The sequence below is a fragment of the Panthera pardus genome, unplaced genomic scaffold (genome assembly GCF_024362965.1).
Source record: "Panthera pardus isolate Hobbes unplaced genomic scaffold, ASM2436296v1 HiC_scaffold_17, whole genome shotgun sequence".
Taxonomy (NCBI): Eukaryota; Metazoa; Chordata; class Mammalia; order Carnivora; family Felidae; genus Panthera; species Panthera pardus.
In genome coordinates, this window is record NW_026526732.1 from 142,843,393 (window position 1) to 142,863,745 (window position 20,353).

At 39.5% G+C, this 20,353-nt stretch overlaps 1 protein-coding gene across 5 annotated transcripts in view; it reads right to left on the bottom strand.

Moving 5' to 3' along the window:
- DNAH8 (dynein axonemal heavy chain 8) overlaps positions 1–20,353 on the bottom strand; it is a 331,845-nt gene that overhangs the window by 184,465 nt on the left and 127,027 nt on the right. For 4 of the 5 annotated variants that reach the window (XM_053905062.1, XM_053905060.1, XM_053905061.1 and 1 more), the window contains exons 35-42: positions 17,458–17,595; positions 16,974–17,214; positions 11,178–11,377; positions 8,145–8,298; positions 5,453–5,616; positions 3,862–3,964; positions 2,757–2,861; positions 1,787–1,948 (exon numbers count right to left, since the gene is read on the bottom strand). In XM_053905062.1, coding sequence (XP_053761037.1) covers positions 1,787–1,948; positions 2,757–2,861; positions 3,862–3,964; positions 5,453–5,616; positions 8,145–8,298; positions 11,178–11,377; positions 16,974–17,214; positions 17,458–17,595 — 1,267 coding nt within the window. The remainder of the gene's footprint in view (positions 1–1,786; positions 1,949–2,756; positions 2,862–3,861; positions 3,965–5,452; positions 5,617–8,144; positions 8,299–11,177; positions 11,378–16,973; positions 17,215–17,457; positions 17,596–20,353) is intronic. The other variant, XM_053905063.1, reaches the window with a different exon arrangement.

The following is a 20,353-nucleotide window of genomic DNA, read 5'->3' on the forward strand; positions in this document are numbered from 1 at the left end:
AGGAAATACCCCATGTCAGGAAGTTCCCAGCAACAAGACAGTTCTGACTCTGGCAGCAGCAGAAGATGGCATGAGACAGGAAAGGCAAAAAACAAACAAACCAAAAACCCACAGTGTAAGGCTGTGTGATTTAAAGACACAGACCCGCAATCTCTGAGAAATCACTGCTTAGGGGTAGATTCTAAAAACTAATCTTTAAAATGACTATCCTGAGTCACCTAGAAAAGTTTAAATTACGGTTTGTACTCAGTTTAAGAAAGCAGAAGATTTCATGGTGAAAACTGGAGGATGTCTCATTAAAATAAAAACAAGAATGCTCATTCTCCTCAACGTCACCCGCTGCCTGTCAGAAGCACGTTAAAACTGCTAGAAGGGAATACACTAAAATATGAAGTCATCGTTTGCAGCTGGTAGAAACAAGAATGTATATATTGAATAAATATTATGGGTAGAATATACACTGGATGAATATATATCTTCATTACTCTTGAAAGCATTTTTCCCAAATAACTGAAATTTGCCCATTACGTTGTTAAGATTTTAACCTAAAATTGTTTAAAATGTCACCTTTTAGAGCTAGTCAACTTTCCTGCTGTATCCTGTTCAACATCACTCCCACTCTGACCTTGCTTTCAGTTTTCCACATGGTGCTAGCTTCTCTGTCTAATCTAGACTGAGTCTCTCCTTCAGATTATACAAGCTTTCCTGGGAGAGAGAAAGCATGCTGATTTGGTCTAAGGGGCTATCTTTCTCACTTTATCAAATAAAGTATTTTATAAAGCTTCATCACAAAGCTAATAAAGCTGATAAGAATATAAAATTTGCCAAGGATACTGCACGATACAAAAAATATTAAATACAATATCAACATATTCTCTCCAGCAAAGGTTGTTCTATAGCCATACTTGTGTCATTTGAATAAATAATTTCCTATCATTTCAGCCCTCTCCGCTGTGTGTGCATTAAGTCGGGACTTGGAGGTCGGCCGCGAGGAGCGGTTGGAGAAGAAGTATAGTTAGGGTCAAAACTGCGTGTATTTTCCTTGGATATCTCTTGCTTCCTATCCCACACTCTCTCTAACCCAGATCACAAAGCATCACTTTTCGTTTATTTTGGCTGAAATCTGAATGAAACTGTTGGCTCTTCCTTTTCTGTATTCAGTTTTAATAACACGTGGCACAGTAGGGTGCATTCCTAAAAGCCACTGGACATGAGAGCTGTTCAAGAGAACACCTGCTCAAACGCCAGCCTCTTGAAGGTCCGCTCCTGTTAGGAAGCTAGCTGCATGACAAGGCCTCCTTTAACAGATTATGACAATTTGTAATCACTGGAAGGGAGAAAAAAAAAAAGGCAAGATGGATTTTGTTTCAGGACAAGATATGCTCGTTCTTATCTATATCCATATTTCTATCTATATCTGTATCTATATCTATCCATACATAGCTACATGGAAAATATGCCACCAAATCCATACACAGATGGGTATAGATAGGTGTCTTTTATGTACAGATGTGTGTGTTTTGTATATGAGATGAAATTTTCCATTTGTGAGTTTAGTTTTAGTGTTATCCTTAGTGATCAAAGAACAGTGGCAAATCCTCTTCCAGCAAATGGGATGAGATGGCCTAGAATAATGTAGGTGGACAAGCAGGTGGTTGGCAGTGGGGGGTGGGAAGGCCTCCCCAGCTAGTTCAAAGCTACCAACAGCTGCTACACCATCAAGGCCAACTGCTTCCTGTGTATCTTTCCCCCTTATTTCCATTATTTAAACATTATATATTCTCACCTGTGCTGGAAAGTGATTGAGAAAAGGTAAGAGTTGAAACCCTGAATCGCTGATTTGGTAGAATGCAGACCTGATTATATTATGCAGTGACGACATCTGCATTTTTAACAAATCCATAAGCCAAATCTCTACAGGACCTTTGGCCATAACAGGATTATCCAACTAAAAAGACACATTACAGATATATTACAAATTGATAATAATTTCCTATTTTTACCAATGTCACACTTCACTTGATAAATCACAGTACCTCAACACAAAGCAAATAATTTTACACAAAATATTTAAGACATGAGAAAAACCAACTAATACTGTAGGTGGAAGAAAATGGTCTGGTCTAAAGTTTTCATTGTAGGGGTGCCTGGGTGGCTCAGTCAGTTGAGCATCAGATTCTTGATTTCGGCTCAGATCATGATCCCAGGGTTGTGGGATCGAGCCCCACATCAGGCTCCGTGCTGAGTGTGGAACCTGCTTAGGATTCTTTCTCTCTCCCTCTGCCCCTCTCCCCCACTCACGCTCTCTCTCTAAAATACAAAATTAGGGGTGCCTGGGTGGCTCAGTCGGTTGAGCGTCCAACTTCGGCTCAGGTCATGATCTCACAGCTCGTGAGTTCGAGCCCTGCGTCAGGCTCTGTGCTGACAGCACAGAGCCCTGGAGCCTGCTTCAGATTCTGTGCCTCCCTCTCTCTGCCCCAACCCACTTGCATTCTGTCTCTATCTCTCTCAAAAACAAATAAACATTAAAAAAAAGTGTTTTTTTAATATAAAATTAATAATTAATTAATGATAGAACAAGTCTCAGAGAAGTCAGTGACTTACCCAGACTTGTTTGCAACCAAGCCAGGGCAAGAGAACTAGAACCCAGGCCCACCCCTCCCCCACTCTCTGTTTTTCACAGGAGAATCGCAATCTCCTCGACCTACATTTTTAAAGAAATCCTAGTAAGAAAACTTTAACCCAAGTTAAATTACAATAATTTTTTCTCCTTCTCTTGATATGACGGCCAGGATACGATCGTAGTCTTTCGCATGAAACGTCACCTCGTTTATGTTGTCGGATACTGCAGGGAGATGTGGCTGTAAGAAGCACAAGACAGAGCCAGAACAACACACATGAGGCTAAACACAAAAGCCACTGAGTTGTTTTTAAAACCCTTCATATGTGTTTTCTTTGTAAGAGATTAAGAATTCACTTCATTGTGCCAACAAAGACAGAAACAAACACACACAACACGGCTTTGGCAGCTGATTGACTTTGAGACCCACTTTTAAAAATCCAGCCCTACAGCATGTTTCCTGCAAATGCCCTTGTTCCACTGGGTTGGTTGGACTAAGACTGTGACCTTCCTCCACATGGAGACTCAACCATGTGGTCCCCGCCTCCTTCCCTCCCACAGACAGCTCTGTCCTGCCTGTCTCTTGGCTCTCCCTCTGCCTTCCACAGCTTTTACTTCCCTCCTTCTCTTCTCATCCCCACAGCTCCCTAGAAACCACCAAGGAAGTCCCTCGTAGTGGCCTCCCAGACTGCCAAACTCGGCAAGGCTCTGGGATAGGGGTGTTTCAGTGCCTCCCATATCCGGTTTTTCATAGTTTCTCTCTGCCTCCTGGAAGTACTGCCCTTGGAAATGGCTAAAAGCACTTGAGAAGCACTTGGATATGGACAATTCCAAACCACAATCCCTACTTGATCTGAGAATATTTAGACTACAATACAGAAATGAATTACATTTAGTGAGCACATACTGTGTGTCAGCTACATTCCAGTGCGTGATCTCATGTAATCCTAATGACAATCCTATGAAGCGGAAACCATTAATATCCCTATTTTACAGATGAGGAAACTGAGGCACAGGAAAATTAAGAAGCTGGCTAAGGTCACTCAGCTGGTGAGTTGCATAATCAGTGACTCTTGCTTCAGGTCGATGAGTTCAGAACACACAGAAACTAGGACATTTTATACTTAACATAATCTTTAATACTCTCCTCCCTGTGCTATTAAATTTCTAACTTCATTTTTATTATTAATTATGTATGCTGTGTAAAAAAGCAATTTAGGTAACAGATATTAAGATTATACCTGTATGGTGTGGGAATCACTGGCTTGTCCCAGAATTTCCAGGAGAACTGGATCGGATACAAAGAAGAATCTTGGAAACAGTAATCTCTTCTTCTCCAAATACCTGTAAATAAAGTCATGTTACCAAACGGCTTTTCCTGAATTAATAATTTTTGGGTTTTTAGCCAAGACACAATCCCTAACATCTTCAGTAAGATAACAGCAAACATCTATAGTCATTTCCCATTTGCCTCTGAAATGTTTGGTTAGAACCAAAGTCCGTGGTCTGTCATGAGTGGCACTTGGAAAAGCAAGACAGGGATTCAGAGCAAGACCTATGGTCTTCTTCCTCAAGAGCCCTCCTGTGACCTTTCTAGGAGTATCGCGAACTTCATGGTTTAAACCCATGATGAACACATGATTATCTCCAAACCTGGGCACTGGAAGAGTTAAAGGGGGACCAACTAACCATGAAGTCAGGACAGGGGCATAAACTTGGAAAAACTAAGATATACTGAGAGGCTAAGAGAAAAATTACCAGGTGTACTCACAACTGCAAAGAAAAGATCTTTCCCCTCCCCGCCGTTCCAGAAACCAGCCAGGGCGCGCCCGGTCGTAGTCTGACATAAAGGCGGGAACCAATCAAGTTCTGCTGAGCGTTCAAATTTAAATGTCAACCTATAACAGCTCTGTAACCTCAAAAAAAATCCCTAACTTGTTTGTGCCTGTCTATAAAAGAAGCTGTAAGATCCTTGCTCGGGGCCTCTTAGCGTCACTGGCAACGAGTGCGCGGAGGACCGGGTTCGAACCTGCAATAAACGACCCTTGCCGCTTGGCTTTGACTCTGGACTCTGGTGGTTTGTTTTTGGGGGGTCTCTCGAATCGGGGCATATCAATACTACAACTCTATTTCAAGCAGAAATTGAGAATGAACTGTCCTTTAAGGAAATTATCTGTAAATTTGTCTGGTTCTCTTCGTGCACATCTATATTCCATGACTGTAGTGGGTTGAATGGCAGATCCTCAGAAGACAGGCCCACATCCTATTCCCTGGAACCAGTGGATGTGGCCTCATTTGGAAAAAGGGTCTTTGTAGATGTATTGAAGTTAAGCATTTCAAGAAGAGAAAATCGTGTATTATCCACAGGAGTCCTAAATCCAATTACAAGAGTCCTCATAAGACACACACAGGAAAAAGAGGGGAAGGCTGAGAGGTTTGAGTCATGTGGCCGCAAGCCAAGGAACTCCTAGAGGCACCAGAAGCTCCAAGAGGCAAGGAAACATTCTCCCTCAGCACCTTCAGAAGGTGCTGGCTGACACTGATTTCAGATTTCTTGCCTCCCGAAATGTGAGAAAATAGGTGTGTGATGTTTTAACGCCCAGTTGGTGGGCATTTGTCACAGCAGCCCTATAAAACTAATCCAATGCCTTCACTCATGGACCCCCAAATTGATGGTGTCTTGTTTTGCAGAAAAATTAAGGCTATGTTAAATTCCTGCAGCCACTTCAGCCATCCCTACCAAGCCAGAAATGCCGTCAGTTTTATTTACTTGTTTGGGATAAAATGCCATCACATATAAAATGATAGGAGACTTAAAACTGTGGTTCTTACCCCGTGAGTGACTTCTGACATACTTCCAACTGTTCGTGCAAATGAGGTAAAAGTTGCCCCATGGTTTCATCTCCAACACAGCAACTGATCACATTGGGGTTCTCATGAGCTCGCTGCATTATCTTTATCCATGACTTGTCAATATTCTGAAAACGCTTGGCTTCCTAAAAACAGTCAGTGAAAATGAGCATTTGAATAAAAGCAAAGTCTTCGCTTTGGAATAGCCTCTAGTTCCTCAGACCCGCTTCTATTAGTCCTCAGTCTACATAATTTAAAGGAGCATTTTTTTTTTCACCTCAATTAATTCTGAAAAACAAAAACCCAGAGTCATAAAACTGCTTATTGAAATACTGCTTTGTCACAATGGGGCTTATCACTTATTTGTTTTCTTACATTTAATACATTTTCAAAATGCCACACGATTAATTTACAGAGCTATCGACTTAAAGCTCAAATCTAGTCTTCCAGCACCCCAGGTGCTTGGTTTGATGAGCAAACTGAAGAAGCATGACAATAACTTGATCTCAAGATCTTTTGAATAATTACAGCTCAAAAGGACCCGGGGGGGGGGGGGGGGGCAGAAAAAAAGAAAGTAAAAACCCAAAACAAAGCCTCATTTACATTTTTGCTAATGAAATTTTTCTATTTACTATGGATGATATTAAGCTTTGCATTCAATTGCAAAAACGCCTCTAGGAATGGCATAATCTTGCCTGTTTTAAAAACTTTTAAAGGTATCTTTTAAAACACTGCAACTTTCTGGTTAAGAAAGAAAAGAATTATGTTTAAAACAATGTTACAATGAGAAATGAGCTATTTTTGAAACCCTTTTAACCTTGATTTTTAATTTATATAGAGCCTATAGTTATGGAAATTTAAGAAGAGCAAGCTTAATTTTATAAGAGGGATTCTACCTTCATAGAATAAATCTATTAATAAGTTTACTTATTTCAAAGGCCGCAGAGTAAAGCTGTTTTAAATATTTTGTTAAGGGCTCAGAAAGCTAAATTTCCTTGCCCCGTGGTATGTGTCTGATCTACTATTAGTCGACTTAATGATAGTTAATTTTTGTTTATGCAATACAGATTAATTTTAATTCTACTCTCAGACGAATACTATAAAGTCACCTCTTGGAGGAGATGAACTACTATAATCCAACAGTACCATATTTGAGGGGTGCCTGGGTGGCTAAGTCGGTTAAACTCTTGGTTTCAGCTCAGGTGATGATCTCACAGTTTGTGGGTTTGAGCCCTACATCAGGCTCGGTGCTGACAGCATGGAGTCTGCTTGGGATTCTGTCTCCCTCTTTCTCTCTTCCTCTCCTGCTCTCTCTCCCTCTCTCTCTTTCTCTCAAAAATAAATAAATAAACATTAAAAAAAAATTAAATGTAGTAGTACCATATTGAAGGTACCTGATATCCTCAGATAACCTGGGGATTTGAAAATATGTGATTTTCTTTTTTTCTTTTAATGTAAATACAAAATCAGCACATTTTGAAAACTTATTTTGTAAAGGGGCCAGACAGTAAATATTTTACTTTGCAGGCCATATAGTCTCTGTTACAACTACTGAACTCTCCTGTTGCAATGCTAGAGCAGCCACAGACAGAACATAAATGAATAGATATGGCTGTGTTCCAATGAAACTTATTTCTACAAACAGGTGAGTGGACCACAGATTGCCAACCCCGGTTTAAATAAGGTTTTAATAAGGTGGCACCTAGGTGGATCAATCGGTTAAGTGGCCGACTTCGGCTCAGGTCCTGATCTCACAGTTAATGAGTTTGAGCCCTGTGTCGGGCTCTGGGCTGACAGCTGGGAGCCTGGAGCCTGTTTTCAATTCTGTGTCTCCCTCTCTCTCTGCCCCTCCCCCACTCCCTTCTTTCTCTCTCTCTCTCAAAACTAAATAAACGTTAAAAAATTGATAAATAAATGAATAAATAAATCAAGACAGGACCATATGGCTTTATAAAGACTTCTCCAGAGACATACACACAACACAAATCATTCTATCAGTAGTTACAAAAACCATATATATATATTTTTTTAATATATGAAATTTATTGTCAAACTGGGTTCCATACAACACCCAGTGCTCCTCCCAAAAGGTGCCCTCCTCAATACCCATCACCCACCCTCCCCTCCCTCCCACCCCCCATCAACCCTCAGTTTGTTCTCAGTTTTTAAGAGTCTCTTACACTTTGGCTCTCTTCCACTCTAACCTCTTTTTTTTTTTTTTTCCCCTTCCCCTCCTCCATGGGTTCCTGTTAAGTTTCTCAGGATCCACATAAGAGTGAACACATATGGTATCTGTCTTTCTCTGTATGGTTATTTCACTTAGCATCACACTCTCCAGTTCCATCCACGTTGCTACAAAGGGACATATTTCATTCTTTCTCATTGCCACGTAGTACTCCATTGTGTATATAAACCACAATTTCTTTAACCATTCATCAGTTGATGGACATTTAGGCTCTTTCCATAATTTGGCTATTGTTGAGAGTGCTGCTATAAACATTGGGGTACAAGTGCCCCTATGCATCAGTACTCCTGTATCCCTTGGGTAAATTCCTAGAAGTGCTACTGCGGGGTCATAGGGTAGGTCTATTTTTAATTTTTTGAGGAACCTCCACACTGTTTTCCAGAGCGGCTGCACCAGTTTGCATTCCCACCATACAAAAACCATATTTACCTGAGGTAGCTGTTTGGCAATATCTCCACCCACAAAGACAGCTTCCAGATAAACCCAAAGGTTCTGGACTACTAGCCACTCTTCAATTATATCTGAGGAAGTGGACAATTTATACACCCAATTCTGGATGGTTTTTTTAAATGGAGCATTATATCTAAAAAGTGAAAATGGAAAAAACACTGTATTTTAAGGATATATGATTCAGAAAATAACATGGCCTAACAAAGTTACAGGAGAAACATTCCTTTGGAAATGAACATTTTTTTTCCTTAAAAGGCAGTTCCTAATAATTTTCACACAGCTAATGAGATACTTGCTTTTCTAGGAGTAAAACTCATATAATTATAGTGATTTTACCTGTTTCCACATATTAGTCATAGACTAGGAAAATGGACTGAGTTTTGAGACAGAGGTCCAGCAAAGGAACTGTGCTTGTTGTTTCTGGGAGTAAAGGGAAGGCAAGGAATAAGGTGTTTTTACAAGACTTTGGTGAACCAAATCGAAGTAAGCATGGTCTGCGAGAATAACACTTAGGGCACTGTTACTGGTCCATGAAACTAGTACCACAAGGCCAATGTCAAGATTGAGGGTTGATGTCCATTTACAGATGCTGCTCTTCTCATCCAAAGACTGCTGGTTTCACCAGGCACTGGGCCTAGATTGTATGGTATTAGAGATCTAGAATAGCTGCCCCCAAATAGCATGCTTCCTGCTTTCTCAACATCAGGGCTAGATGAAGGATTCATGAGAATTCAAGGTGTCCAGAAAGCTGGGCACAACCAAAAAAGACAAGAAACACAATGGATGTCATGCAAGAAGTGATGGGAAGATACTGGGTAAGGACCCAACTGCCTACAGTTGGATTAAGAAGCCAATTTTAGTTTGTGGCAATGACAAGTGGTTTCGATGTGGTATAGTGGCATTTTCTGGTGATTGTCAATACAAGGTTCTTAAAACTTGTCTTGATCCAGGACAGGTTGCTCACATACAGAAGGGAGTTCTTCTGGGTCTGAAGCAGGTCTTCTGGGTCTGAATGGGGTCTGATGGGTGAGTGCAACCCATAACTTCTCTAGAAGTCTATGTTATACATGGAGGTATAAAGTGAGTTGCACAAAAATTGCCCCAAGGAGATAGGTGAGCTATTCAGATAGTAACAGGCATTTTTATCAACACCCATTTACTGTCCGTCTGACCATTGTTCTGGAGCTGAAAGGCAGTCAATATGCTAAAAGCAATCTTCAAAATTAAAACATGCAGACCAAGATGGTATGGATAGGTACCTCAAGGGGTTGAAGCAACTAGATATTTGAGGCCCAAAATAGTCCTGCACAGAGGGAAAAAAAAAAAAGAGTCATATTTGATGGTTATATTTCATGTAACTTCCAACATGAAAATGGGAGACTTGAAATAAAATCTAGCATAACCAGTTTCGGTCCTATGGCCAGGCCCTTGCATTGCACAACTCTGCATGGTGGAACCTGTCAAGACCGATAGGGAGTGCCATAGACCAATCAGGAATCCAGTAGGAAAGTGTCACAATCCAGGCAATATCTGGAGTTAAGTCTCACCCATGGAATATACAATTTCTTTCTGAGGTCACTTCCAGGTCACCCTAGAGACCCAGCAGCCACTGCCTCAACATCGATTTTATTAGTGCTATAAATATTATACTGATCAGGCTAAATGCAAGTTAAGTATGAAATTAAGAAAGGCCTCAAATCCTGAATTCTTTGGCCACAGAACTATTCACATGACTCCACAGCCTTTTTTCAAGAAGTCATCATTTAGTGGGGGCGCCTGGGTGGCTCAGTCAGTTAAGCGTCCAACTTTGGCTCAGGTCATGATCTCACGGTTTGTGAGTTCAAGCCCCACATCAGGCTCTCTGCTGTCACTGCAGAGCCTACTTGGGATCCTCTGTCATCTTCCCTCTCTGCCCTCCTCTCTCCTGCCCCCCAAAAATAAATAGCACATTTAAAAAATAACTAAGAAAGAAGTCATTTAGGAAATTAGGATGGTAAAATTATCAGTGATCCATGTGGACATAGTATCCCATGAGGTCCAGAAACCACTGAATATCCCATGGTCACCTGTGCCAGGATTATTCATATTCCCTGAGAGCAGAAGACATAAGTAGGATCTTAACCATAGCAAGTCAACACGAAACTCCTAGAACTAGGAGCTTTGAAATTAAGTACTTTATCCAAATACAAGACAGACTTTGGGGCCAGAAGTCATGCAGGATGTCATTCATTAACCAGTGATCTCAACCTGGACAAGGGGTGTTGGAATTCCCATGTACCCTAGACACTGACCTCTGCTAATGACAAAGTTGTGGCATATTTCTTAGAAGTATTATGGCGAAGAACAGTTGAGAATTACTGCATAGTCAGCTAGGGGATTAAAGGTTGCTAATGCCCAGATTAAGACCTGACAGTATACTTAGTCTGACTGATTCCCATTTTCTAAAGCTGCACTTAAGGTCATAGTCACCTTCCAGCTGGTACAGTAGTGCAAAGATGGACAGGTTGTTTCATTTAGGGCACAGTAAACCCAGCACATAAAGAGACACTTTTCACGATAAAAGATGCATAAAGTGTTTAAGTAACAAGCCCCTAGTGATAACAGTTCTTTAATGTGTTGCCAGGATACTTCTCCTGGGCCACTGGATGAACACTTGAGCAGGGCTAGCCAAGGAGGCCAAAGATGACAGATTGGAGGAATGAAAGAGAAAGAAAATAAAATAGATCATCATGGTGGGGAGCCAAAATGTTCAGGAGATAAGCTGCCTATTTGGGGGAAAGTAATTATGATGGGGCCCACCAGGAAAATAGGAAGGAGAGATGAGTACCATAAAGAAGAGACAGAGGCCATGATTGTTAGGGAAAATAGGTAGCTTGTGTGAGAACAGACAACAGTGAGCATTTTAGGTCAGAATCTTATATTATGCCACAGCTGTAAAACTGGGCTTTCACCTAGTATTATATAATTCCAAAAACCAAATTAAAACCTTCCCCCACCAAACTATAAAATTACCTGTTGCTTAGTAAGGAACCTAAGACCATTAAACTATCCTCCATCAAGGTGATAATTTCTCCTGATTCAGTTCCTTTGAGAAGGAGCTCTCCCTTTCCCTTAAATGCGGCAAAACTCAGGTTCTGGTTGGTCCAGTTTTCAATCACCTGAGTCAGCTTGGCTTCAATATCCTTTTCCTTAATGGCAGATATGCAAATGTCCTTCAGAGGGAGATCAAAGAATATGTCATGACATTTTCAATTATAAATTAAGTGCCTTGTAAAATAATGAATTTTTGAGTTTGGACCTAGAAGTCATAGTCATTTTGTGGCCAAAAAACCAAGACTCAAGGTGCACCTGGGTGGCTCAGTCAGTTAATTATCTGACTTTTGATTTCGGCTCAGGTCATGATCTCACAGTCATGAGACTGAGCCCCGTGTTGGGCTCCACACTGGACGTGGAGCTTGCTTAAGATTTTCCTTCCCCCTCTCTCTGCCCCTCCCTCATGCTTGCTCTCACTCGCACTCTCTCTGTCAAAAGAAGAGGAAGAGGAAGACAGAGGAGGAGGAGGAGGAAAAGAAGGAGAAGAAGGAGAAGGAGGAGAAGGAGAAGGAGAAGGAGAAGAAGAAGAAGAAGAAGAAGAAGAAGAAGAAGAAGAAGAAAAAGAAAAAGAAAAAGAAAAAGAAAAAGAAAAAGAAGAAAAAGAAAGGGGTGCCTGGGTGGCTCAGTCAGTTTAACATCCAACTTCAGCTCAGGTCACGATCTCACAGTTTGTGAGTTTGAGCCCTGAATCAGGCTCTGTGCTGAGAGCTCAAAGCCTGGAGCCTGCTTCAAATTCTGTGTCTCCCTCTCTCTCTGCCCCTCCCCAACTCGCACTCTGTCTCTGTCTCTCAAAAATAAATAACCATTAAAAAAAAATTCTTTTTTAAAAGAAAAAAAGAAACCCAAGGTCTCAAGATCATCGTATTACAAGTTCAAATAATAACTCTCTTGACTGTCTGACCACTAATTATTTTATTGTACCACCTACATGCAATAGCAGAACTTAAATCGTCATGTTTCTTGATTATATTTTTCATTGGAGTTTTCTGGCCAAAACAGAGATAACCCCAGCTGCTCTATCTCAGCAACTTGCCATGAGAAACAATTGAGAATGTATGTGGGAGTCCTTTGACCTCTTTGAAGTAACATATAATCAGTCATTGCCAGATTCCTGCTTCTTCTGGCCTTGATACGAATATTTCATTTGCTTAAAAGTTATTCTATTTTTTTTTCTTACAAGTTTTCCTGTTTTTCTGAGAACGCTCGATATGAAAGTCTCACAGGGAAAGTAAAAGTAAGGTATTTTCCCCACCATGCCTCTATTTATTTTCATACTTAGAATCACAGAATCTCACAGATGGGAAGGAACTGAAAGGTGCAAAGTATTTCCACAAATAATTATAATCCAAATGGGTGTGTAATAAATGTCTTAAGCGTGGTAAGACTTGTGAGTTCTGAAGAGGGAGAAAGGATTTCTGCCTGCAGTCAGGAGGGAAGGCTTCATGGAGGAGGGAGCATCTGAGACCGAGTGAGATTCCAATGGGTGGTGGGAGGAGATGTTCTACAGCAAGGGAAAAGAGTTCCTTTGGAGGCAGTGAGTCCATTGACAGAAGGAATCCAGCTTGGTTAATAGCAGGACATGCAGAGCAGAGCAAACAGGATGTACCAGGGTATACCGCACTAAGAATCCATTTTGGGGTACAAATAGTAACTGAGGCCTAGAATTCCTTGGAAGTATAAAATGATGTTTTCAAAGCACAGCTTATAAATGGCTATATTCTTAAGTGTAAAAACCTACCTCTAAGAATGAGATGGTCATTTTGTTTCCTTCAGTAGTATTTGAATGACATTGATAAACAGGACATAATGTTTTGAAAACAACTGCTGGTGTACATATGTAGTTAAGGGAAAAAGGAGGGGCAGGAGACTCAAAACCATATATATGAGAGATTTCTGGTTACATGGTACAGTTCCCTGCCTCCAAAAATACAGAATAGTGGATAAAATGCAAAAAAGAGAAAGTAAAAACATGGCCAGGCTTAAAAGCCAAACAAACATCTCGAACCAGAAGTGAAAAAGATATGCAAACCAGTGGGTGGACATGAAGCCCAGGCCTGAGGGCTGTGGTGAGTTGTGGAGAGGGGCAGGGGAAGCAGTTATAAAGGGTTTGCATAGACATATCTGGCCACACCCCAGGGCCCAGCGCAGAGACAACCCACTGAAAACTGCCCAGCCTTTCTGTAAAGAAGGCCTCTTTGCTTATCTTAGAGCTTCTGTCTGAGGGTCAGGCATCTAATGTAACACAGGACTAGGGGTTCTCTCCAAAGACAGAGGCTAGTGGGCACCACCGTTGCACTGTCCTCTGCCTCACCCCAGGTCACTGCTATCTCCTGGAAAGGAGCTTATGCACATGTCTGGTGTCCTGAGTTTTGTTTTGTTTTGTTTTTGTTTTTTTGTTTGTTTTTGCAGCTGCCACCCAGGAGATACCTCTTGAGCACCTGATTCTGGTGGCAAATGAGGTTTATGTTGGAGGTGCCACAGGACCATAACAAACCAGGAAAACGTTCTTAACCAGCTACCTACCCCCAGTGCAGAGACAGCAGACTGGAATGCTCAGTCGTACTATGGGAGAGGCCTATCAGTGTAACTTCACAGCCGCGGCCTGAGGAGTAGGCTTCTAATTAAACATACATCCGAGGGCCAACTCTAATCCTCTCCAGAGACTTTGTAGGGTGGGTTGTCTCTTCAACTTCCTTATGCCATGCTCCCAAATGCTGGCATCTCCAAGAAAGGAACTTGTGTGAACAACTGTTGCTGTCACTCAAAAGGCACATCCCTTGATGGCCTGAGTCTGGTGAGTAGAGGGGCTTGGGTTCATGGGTTCAACAGGATGGCAGCAAACAAAGAAAGTTCTTAACTGGCTATCATCCCAGGGTTCAGTGCACATAGAACAGACAGAAATGTCCATTTCCTAGTGTTCCCCTAAAAGAGGTATATTTGCATACTTTAAAAGTGGCTGCCTGAGAATTTGGCTTCCAATCAGCCTAAATCCACTTTGGAGCCTGACAGGTCTTGTGACACCTCCAGTTACTGGGAGTAACTAAGGATGAAGTAGAGTACTAGAAGAAACACAAAGTTCTGAGAGCCAAGCAAGAGCTAAGGTGGGCTTGAATGATAAGGCTCATTTCCTACATGAGGCTTCTCCTTCCAGACTGAGAGAGGTGGCTGTTTTATATAATGCATAAAAACCAACACAGAGAGGAAAGTAAAGAAACAGAGGAATATGGCCCAAATGAAACAAGATAAAACCTCAGAAAAGACTTCAATGAGACAGATGGGTGATTTACCAAATAGCTCAAAATAATGGTCATAATAATACTTAACAAGTTCAGGAGAAACATGCATGAACAAAGTGAGAATTTCAACAAAAAGAAAGAAAATATTTTAAAAGTACCAAACAGAAGTCATGGAGCTGAAGAATACAATCACAGAACAGAAAAATACAATAAAGGAATTCAATAGCAAACTAGATGAAGCACAAGAAAGGATCATGAACTCAAACACAGGGCAGTAGAACTTACCCAACTAGAGCAAAAAGAACAAAGAATGAAAAATAGTGAAGATAATTTAAGGGACTTAAATTTAAGATAGATCACATGGGCCAACATTCATGTTATACAAGTCCCAGAAGGAAAAAAGGGCAGAAAATTTATTTGAGGAAATAACGGCTGAAAACTCCCCTAAGATGGGGAAGGAAACAGACATCCACATCTAGGAAGTCCAGGGAGTTTCAAAACAGATGAACCAAGAGATCCACACCAAGACACATTAAAATTGAAGTGTCAAAAGTTGAAAACAAAGAGAACATCTTACAAGTAGCAAGAGAAAAACTTGTTACATACAAGGGAACTCTCACAAGACTAATAGCAGATTTTTCAGCAGAAATTGTGCAGACCAGAAGGGAGGAACACAATATATTCAAAGTGCTGAAAGAAAAAAAAAAGACCAAAACAAAAAAAAAAAACCCGCTATCAAGAATACCCTACCTGGCAAATTTGTCCTTCAGAATCAAAGGAAAGATAAAGTTTTCCAGACAGGCCAAAGCTAAAGGAGTGCATCACCACTAGACAAATCTTACAAGAAATGTTGACAACAAAGCCAAGGAAACACAGGGAAAAATACACAAATGGGACAACATCAAACTGAAACGTTTCTGCATGGCTAAGAAAACCATCAACAAAATGAAAAGGCAAACTACAAATGAAATAAAATATTTGCAAATCATAAACCTGATAAGGAGTTAATATCTAAAATATACAAAGAACTCACACGACTCAATAGGAAAAAACCCCAACCAACCCAATTCATAAATGGGAGAGGATCAGAATAGACATTTTTCCACAGAAGACATGCAAATGGCTAACAGGTACAGGAAAATGTGCTCAACATCACTAATCCTCAGTGATTAGCAAATCAAAACCACAGTGAGATACCACCTCATACCTGTCAGAGTGGCTATCTTGACAAAGACAAGAAATAACAAGTATCAGTGAGTATGAGAAGAAAAGAGAAACCTGCACACTACACTGTTGGTGGGAATGTAAATTGGTTCAGCTGCTATAGAAAACAGTATGGAGGTTCTGAAAAAAAAAATTAAAAATAAAGCTACATATGATCCAGCAATACTACTTCTGGGTATTTATTCAAAGAAAATGAAAACACTAATTCAAAAAGAAAGAAACCAGAACATAGATACTGAGAACAGACTAGTGTTGCCAGCCGGGTGTGTGTGTTGGGGCAGGGTAGGGGGTTAGGGGGGTGGCGGTGCAAATGAAATGGGTGAGGGTGATTAAAGGTACAAACTTCTAGTTATAACACAAATAAGTCCTGGGGATCTAATGTATAGCATGATGACTATAGTTCACAATATTGTATTGTGTATTTGGGAGTTGTTAAGAGAAAAGTTCTCAACACAAGAAAAAAATCTTAACTATGTGTGGTGATGGATGTTAACTACATATATTGCAGTGATCACGTTGTGATATACACATGTATAGAGTCATTATGTTACAAACATAAACTAATAAGTTTATATCTCAGCAATAAAAATCATATAATTATAGAAATTATAACTCAATAATAAAAAAGAAATACCATACAAACACTAAGCACACACAAAAGAACCAATTTAAAATCTTGGAAAGGAAAAATAATATGTAGTAGATTAATAAGGAAAAGTATAGAATTAGAAATCTGGAAAATGTTCTAAGGAATTCACCAGGAATGTAATACAGAAATAAACAGACTTTTTGCTTTTAAATGAGAGTGTAGTTAAGGGACAAGGAAGATAGATTTAGGACCTCCCAAATGAACATATTTCAAATAATCATCTTATCTCCTTGAGTTACTGTATTATTTTGCAAAATCAAAGGATGTTCAGGGTCATTCCAAATTTTGAGGGTACATTATATAAGGCAATTAGTACACTCTTACATAAAATGTACAATTTTCAGAAAAGAAAAGGATTTTTAAAAATTTTTTTTCTAATGTTTATTTCTGAGAGAGAGAGAGCACAAGTGGGGTGGGGCAGAGAGAGGGAGACACAGAATCCGAAGCAGCTGTCAGCACACAGCCCAACACGGGGCTTGAACTCGTGAACTGCAAAATCATGACCTGAGCCAAAGCTGGATGCCCAACTGACTGAGCCACCCAGGTGCCCCAGAAAAGAAAAAGATGTTCTTTAATGAACCAGTGATAAGATATAAGCTTTTGTACCTCAATGTCATCCTTATTTTTAAGTAGTGGTGCTTCCATAATATTTCTAAGACAAAACGAATCAGATTCCACATCAAACGGGGTTCCAGTTAACTCAGAGATTCGATCCCAGTGTCTCTGTTTCATTGCCTTATTGGTCATCATTTCCAGTAGAGGACATGACTCACTGAAATCATCAATTCTTTTTTTCAGATCCAAAAAAGCTTGCCAATCTTTAAGCCCTTTTGGGAGTTTACGACACCTTTCAGGGAAAAAAATTTGTATCACTACAAATTTCTTTGTGTGTACACACACACACACACACACACACACACACACACACACATATAACAACTTTGCCATATATATATATATATATATATATATATATATATATATATATATATGGCAATATATCAGAGGATAGATTCATTTGTTAAATACCTACAAGATCCTATGAAGATAGCCACTAGAAAAAGGTAAGTTTAATTCAATTAAAACTTACCTGTTTTGAAATTCCTGCAGTTCTGCATTAATTTTTTCAATGTCTACATCTCCCCAAAGTATTTCGTAATAACCACTAATATTGCTCATTACGGTATCATAGAGTCCATACAGCTTCTGCAGCAAGTTGAGTTCCTTTCTGGGAAACCAAATATTTAAGTCATTGCATAATGTGTATTTTAAAAATAAATGTCATTATTGGATAGACAGAATTCATCCAATCAAATATTTCATACATCACATGTGTACTTTATAGACACCAATATGCAAAAAGCCCTGTTAGTTTCCAAACAAAGATTTTATTAAAGCTCCATCAATCGGGTCAAGTGTACAGCTCTCAAATATTCCAAGTCATACTATGACTTGACACTAACAAATGGCTTGATTATTATTACCATTCCAGTCACTGCAAACAGTGTGACCAGCACTTGGTAAGATCAAAGCTAAGGCTAAGATTTTAATTTTTTTTCTTTCAAATGCAAGTTGTTTTTTTTTTATGAGAACATCTATCTTTAGGAAGTGACTTAAACATCACTTTCCTACCAAAAGCTTTCCCTCATGTACCCAAATGGAGTTATATACATAGCAAGAATAATAGGAGGGATTATAGATTCCTAGAAAAAGTCCTTTTATCGTGTAATACACCAAAAATTGAGTTTGTTGATGCTCCCAAGAATTCCTCAACGCTTAGCAGACCATGAGGGTCCCCCCTAGACCCAATTTCAGTTTTTGAGTTTATTTCTTGAGCAGTTCTAACTATTTGTAAGGATTGATGTTCACAACTTTTATTATTTATTATAAATAATGCAAAGGCCGAAGTTAAAATTTGCTTATGTTTTTAATAAAGTAAAACTCATTCTATCTTGCAATTATCAAATGGGCACACTGGGCCCTTTAAAAAACACTCTGTTTTTCCAATTCTTGCTTCATTTTGCTGATTCTTAGGAATGATCCCATTGTTAATCATGGAGTATTTCCAACTATGCTAAAAATGACTAAAATAATACAAAAAGAACAACAAGATCTCCAATAAAAAAGGGACAACAATTTTTCTTCAGGTTTCTTATTGTGTTGCCCAAAGCACTGCATCATCTTTTAAGAAAGTATCAAGAGGAGGGCACCTGTTGGGATGAGCACTGGGTGTTGTATGGAAACCAATTTGACAATAAATTTCATATTTAAAATAAATAAACAAATAAAAATAAAATGATCATTGTATTGAAAAAAAAAAGAAAGAAAGTATCAAGAAAGAACTCTGGAGAGACACCATTTTTGTTTTGCTTTTGTTGTTGTTTAGCTCTCACTTAATACAGTTAAGGAATTGGTCATTTTTTATGTAAAACAGCAAAGAGAAGGCAACTGACAAAAGGGTGTGTTTCCCAAGTATTGAACAGGAAAGAGACACAGGGCAACACACTAGACTCTAACTGTGATAGTCCAAATGGCTATGTAAGTGAGATCTCAGACTGTGGGTCTTTAGATGATAATTACCTGGATGAATTTTACCCAAATCAGTAATTTATGAGTGGACAATATGTTTATGTAGAGGCAAGGGCTTCATCCTGCAAATTTTTACAAGAACCTAAACCATCCCATTTCGTGAAAAGGATAAATGACTGTTCTTCCATTATCTGTGATGTTTGTGTAACTTTTATTTGGGACATCCCCTAAGTAGACAGACGCTGAAGGCAGATTTGTACTCAAAGACAGATGATGCAGAAATGAAAAAGTTCATGGACTTGATCCTTCAAATGTGAAAATAAAGATTTTTTGCATTCATAATGCAAGAAAGATGGTGATCCTCTCTTCAACAAAATTATGGGTGTCTGAGTTTTCAACAGTTCTGGGGTTTAGCAATGCAAGTCCAAAAAAAGTCAGAAGTAATAGTAAGCTAGAAGCTGTTGGAGATGGATTTGAAATCGGAAATCAGTGCCTACAGAATGGGTATGGTCCAGGTTTGTGCATGACAGCTGATGAGAAGTTGGTGGTGTCACCAGCAAGAATCCAAGAACTGACCTTTACTGTCCCACTGCTTGTACTCACTAATCTTTGCCTTAAATTTTTCCTTAAGCTTTTCTTTCTGTCTTACCTCTTAACTTAGGCAAAGGAAACCCAAAACCACTACTCAGGTGGTATCCACTGCCCTCACAAGACCTCCCACTCGCCCAGATCCTTGGAGCTAAACTCATATGGACCCATGGAGTGACCTCTGGAATGACTTACAATCACCTTCACCGCATTCTAATACTAAAATCTCCGCTGATGGAGAAGCACATGCTTCATTTACATAACATACAATGTGTGTATTGGCATGTTTCCTTAAGGCACATGCGCAATCTCATGCCTGCCTTTACAAACAATGACAGAGCTTTCCTATTGATATATTCATTCTAACCCTAAATAAAAAGAACCCATTCACCCTCTCTTAGGGAATCATGGCTTTGGAAGCTATTCCCCATGATCTCTTTATTTGCTGCAAATAAAGTTTTCTTTGTGTGACAACTCAAACGTGCAGTTTCTGACTCACCAAGGAGCAAACTCACATTGGTTCTGTTATAGTTGGATTCCGAAGTCAGTTTCCACTTTGTGTAAATATCTTCAAACCAGGGTATTATGGAGTAAAAGTTTGGGTTTTCACTGCTTAAATTCTCACTACATTTTCTAATAAAAGTTCTTTTCACCATTACCTTATTTGTACGTTTGCAAATTACTCATAAATCACTTAAATATAAAAAAATAAATAGTAAATGAGGATGGTTATTTTTCCTGGAATACTGAGGGCTAAAAGAAAACACTGAGTCTCACACTGAGCATGCAAAGAATTAACTAAAGAATTTATGAAAATGCAGGACCCAATCCCTGAGATTCTGATTTAGTAAGTCAGGGCAAAGAACAGA